This window comes from Monopterus albus, unplaced genomic scaffold, assembly GCF_001952655.1.
Source record: "Monopterus albus unplaced genomic scaffold, M_albus_1.0 scaffold462.1, whole genome shotgun sequence".
NCBI lineage: Eukaryota > Metazoa > Chordata > Actinopteri > Synbranchiformes > Synbranchidae > Monopterus > Monopterus albus.
In genome coordinates this window covers 59912-64481 of record NW_018128342.1, presented here as the reverse complement: position 1 = coordinate 64481, position 4570 = coordinate 59912, and the positions used below count along the sequence as shown (strand labels likewise).

The 4570-nt window shown below is 45.1% G+C and overlaps 1 protein-coding gene across 1 annotated transcript in view; it reads left to right on the top strand.

Moving 5' to 3' along the window:
- atf6b (activating transcription factor 6 beta) overlaps positions 1–4570 on the top strand; it is a 14075-nt gene that overhangs the window by 7580 nt on the left and 1925 nt on the right. The window contains 9 exon segments of the mRNA XM_020587575.1: positions 347–526; positions 1418–1500; positions 1675–1762; positions 1764–1885; positions 2432–2539; positions 2804–2903; positions 3214–3281; positions 3771–3870; positions 4100–4184. Coding sequence (XP_020443231.1) covers positions 347–526; positions 1418–1500; positions 1675–1762; positions 1764–1885; positions 2432–2539; positions 2804–2903; positions 3214–3281; positions 3771–3870; positions 4100–4184 — 934 coding nt within the window.

Below are 4570 nucleotides of genomic sequence, written 5' to 3'. Positions count from 1 at the left end.
CTGTGATCCGCTTGACACCTCTTACTCTACATAACTGCTGTGATGTATGAACACTGTTACCCTCAGGTTGTTGATTGTATCATGTATCTGTTGAACTTTGTTCCCTTTTTTCTTTTCCCCATTCACTTATTCTCTCTCTTCTTTCCTGTCATCTAATCTTTCTGCTCTTCTCACATGTCTTTTGTCAACATCCTCCTGCTCATCCCTCTATTTCTTAAAATTTTTTTATTCATGCTTTGAATCTCCTTGTTCCTCCAACTCTGTCCCTTTGTCTTCTGTTATTTCAAACTCATTCCCAATTCTGTTTGTTGGATCTGCCTTCTGCCTCCTCATCCTCCTCATGCAGATGAAGGTGCTGAAGCGGCAGCAGAGGATGATTAAGAACCGAGAGTCGGCCTGCCAGTCGAGGAAGAAGAAGAAGGAGTACCTGCAGAATCTGGAGACGCAGCTGAGGGAGGCCCAGCAGGAGAACGAACGACTTCGCAGGGAGAACCAGGCGCTGAGGGAGAGACTAGCTGGGAAAGAGGTGAGGGTCAGTGGAGCTGACCCTGTTTTTCTCCTCAGCTTTGCCTCTGAACTCCCCCTTTAACCCAAACAACACATAAACCAACAACAAGGGTTTGGAGGGCTGCCACCTTTCGTCTTTCTCCTCCAGTTTAATCTTGCATAACCATCCTCTACTGTTCACCATTTCTGATGAGCTTTATTTTTCTGGGCTGCTCTCAGTGCCAAAAGCAATGTGCAGTTTTATTTACCAAGAACACTGGTAATTAATCATCATCTTTATCATGCTAGTTTTCATCCAGAGACCCTGGGCAGGTGATGCCCAGTAAAAACAAAGGTGCAGAACACATGGCAAGAAACGGCATAAACTAAAATTGTCCATATGAAAAAAACATTACAAAGCAAAGCAACTAAGACTCATTCAAAAGTGACAGCTTCTGTCTTAAAATACAAAGTTTAAGTAAATACTTCTACATGGTTATTTACCACGTAGAGGAGTTTATAGTACAGCTGCTGCATGTGAATTGAGTTAACATGTTGAGCAAGGTCGGGGTGAGACAGGGAAATCCAGTCTGACCTGCAGAAAACAAAAGAGACAAATCAGTTAAACCTGTAAACCCTGATGCTGGAAACTGGTGTGAAAGTGTCGAACAGGAATTCATACACTGCAAACCAGACAGGCACATGTACTGTGAAGGTGTTGGTAACTGCTGTGACAGAATAAATGTCAGAGTTTAAACAATTTGATTAATGGACACAGAGGAAAATAAGTACAAAGAATAAAAAAAAAAAAACAGAAGTCACAAAGGAAGTGTAAATGTTTGTATATTAGTATGTCTCTCTGTATATGTACAGTCTTTCTGAACAACGAGCACTGCTAACAGTCCAGGTTGCTTCTCTTTCTGTTTTTCAGGGCAGCGACTCTGCGAGTAACAAGAGAGCCGTTTGTGTCATGGCCATTCTGCTGTTTCTGACCTTCAGCTTTGGACCCGTCAGGTATCCTGCACACACGACTCCCTTCAGAATCCAGATGAGCTGCAGGTTCAGATGCAGCTGCTCTTCTTCATGACTCGCTTCTGTGTTTTCTTACTTACTTTTGCACATAGAGCAGAAAAATGTAGAACTATTTTAACTCTCAGACTTAAGTCACACTGGTATTCGTCTCTGCAGCATCACAGACAAGACACTGTCGACAGGCCTGCAGGACAGCGTGGTGTCATTTACAGGACGCCAGCTGCTAGAGGTCCAACCACATCGGGCAGGTGGCTGCTGAGCCTCCAAGCAGAGCGGAGGACAGGACAGAGATGGAGGACGACCCAGGGGATGATCGATGGAAGAAGGGGGAGGCGGAGAGATATGCTCCAGAGGCATTTCAATTCAGGTGAGAGGAGCAGAACACACTGAAACACTGACATGAGCAGTGTTCAGCCGAGATGGTTTACTAAGCTGCGGGTCCTTTAGTTTGTACAAGCTAAAGAAAACTAAGTCTAATTGCTCAGAGAGGAAACAGCAGATGAACGACGCTGTCAGCTCAGCTTCAGCCTTCATTACTGATTCCTACACCTCAGAGGTTATGAGCTGTGACATGTTCTCATGTTGTTTTAGAAACCGCCTCTCCTCTCTCAAATATTTGTCACCGACAGTGTGAGCAAGTCAAAGTAGACAGATGAATTTCACACTCCTGTTCTCCAGCTGATAAAGAGGAATGCAGACACTCTTGCTTTCAGACACATTTACCAGAACTGGCTCTTCAACATGTCGCTCACTGCCATTGTCACAGTGGTTTTTTTTTTTTGGCTGGATATGAAGAACTGTGTTCCTTGAACACTGACGTGGACTTCCTGAGTGTTGTTCATGTACATCCTGTAGCAGGCCATGTGCTGTACCAGTGCTCAGTCTGTTTGAATGTCTGCCTGTGTGTTTGCAGGAACCTGAGTGACGTGTTCAGTGACGTGAAGGACCTGGTTCTTCAGGACATTGACCGTTACTTCACCTCGTCAGACTGCAGACAGTTCAACCGCTCCGAGTCGCTCAGGTCAGTCAGACACGGCGGAGCTCCTCTTTGTATCACAAGTCTGTGTCTTCACTGTTTGCTCTCTGATCCTCCTTCATCTCCCCACCTTTGTTTTTAACTTAATTTTAATCATAAACCGCTGAGTAAACTGCTACGATCTGTTCCTGCCCTCCTTCCTCAGAATTTGAAATCATATGTCATACGTCGTGTCGTCTGAGCTTCTCTGTCACTGTAGTGTTTCTCCCTGCTGCTCCAAGCTCACTAACCTGGCCTGTTGTTTTCCAGGCTGGCGGACGAGCTGAGGGGCTGGGTTCACCGCCATCAGATCGACCGTAAGAAGTCTGGAGGGAAAGCAAAGATGGCCAAGAAGGCCAAGATGGCCCAGGTAGGGGACGTCCTCCTCTTCCTCTTCCAGTGCTGATGCTGGAGCTGCTCTCCCTGTCTTTTACCTTGTTTCCTCAAGCTTGCTGTTTTAATTCACAGCAAAGAAACCGAGTGAATCCTTGCGTTTTGAGTTCGGCTTTTTTGTTTTCTAACAAGGAGGAAAACACACAGTTGCTGATTATGTTCAGCTAAAGTAACTCTCAGGAAAGGATTTATTTGTAAACTAGCATGCGTACTTTCTTTTGTGTCCCTTGTAGATGAACTAATCAGAGGTAAATTCCCATTGATTGTGTAACTCTGTTGTGATGCAGAAAGCTCAGCTGAGGAAGAGCAACTTCTCCAGATATCTGCCGATCCAGGCTCACCGCACCATAGACAGGTACGGCAAACTGTTCCTTATTAAAACACATTATTACTTTCTCCTCTAAGTTCCCAGTGAGGCAGGCACACACAGTTGTCAGTTATTTCACTCCAAGTGTCAAGAGAAATGCAAACTGTTGTGAAACTGAGAACTAATAGTGAAAACCATGTGCTCCCGCTGGCTGGAACTGAGTCTGAAACTAAAACTTCAGGAGTCTGAAAAAGCAAAACATCCAGAAGTGAAACAGGAATAGTTTAAACATTGCTCATTCATTTTTTTATGCTTCATTGTTTGATCCAAAAGCTAAAACAAGAAGCCAGATGACATCCAAACCACTGCAGCTAGAACTCGGTTTGTGTGTCAACTGCTTTGGTGTTTTAATTCATTAAAGAAAGAACTGTCTTTCAGCTCCAGGCAGGAGGGAACCGTTATGTGCTCCTGGAGCCGAGTTTAACAATGACCCTGCACTTGTTCTGTCTCCCTCCTGGTTCTTGTTGCTGTCTGCAGTCAACTGCAGTTGCTTCCTGGTCCTGAGGTCACCTACAGCGACTTCCTGGATGCCATCGACCGCAGAGAGGACACGTTCTACGTCGTTTCTTTCAGACGGGTAAGACAATGGAGCTCAATCCAGACAAACTAGAGAAACACCACAACATGTCGGCTTGGACTGCACCCCTCGGAGCTACCGCTGTAGTATCAGGACTCAACCTTCTGGTTGATGATGATGCATCGTTTACCTTAATGTTACCTTTTGCTAGCGTGTCTTTGTCCTCCAGCTCAGCACACAGCAGATGTAGCAGCCCACAGTGAATCCACACCTGTGTTTCTCCCCACAGGACCACCTGCTGTTACCGGCCATCAGCCACAATAAAACCAGCCGGCCCAAGATGTCTCTGGTGATGCCGGCAATGTCTGTGAACGGTGAGTGTTTCACTGAATATTTCAGTGTTATAGTCTGGAGGTGAACTGCTGGGCCTTACATTCACTACATCTGTGTGCTAGTTTTAGCTCAGAGTGGCATCAGTCAAGCTAGTGGTGCTGCGTTAAGGTTTCATTTAGATGTAATACTTGGCTCTATAAGCTGGAAGGAAACTGTAAAATGTACCATGTTTTCTCTGCTATTTGAAATACTGCACATGCTAAAGAAGCACTAATACTGACAACCAAGTGAAAACCTTAATAAACAGCCATGATGCATTTATTTGGAGTTGTCACCGTGCTGTAAGTGATGCTGGTCATTCTGTCATCACGATGCTAGAAGGATAGGATTACTGTTCCAGTCAGAGTAGTTAAGAGAAATGAGATGC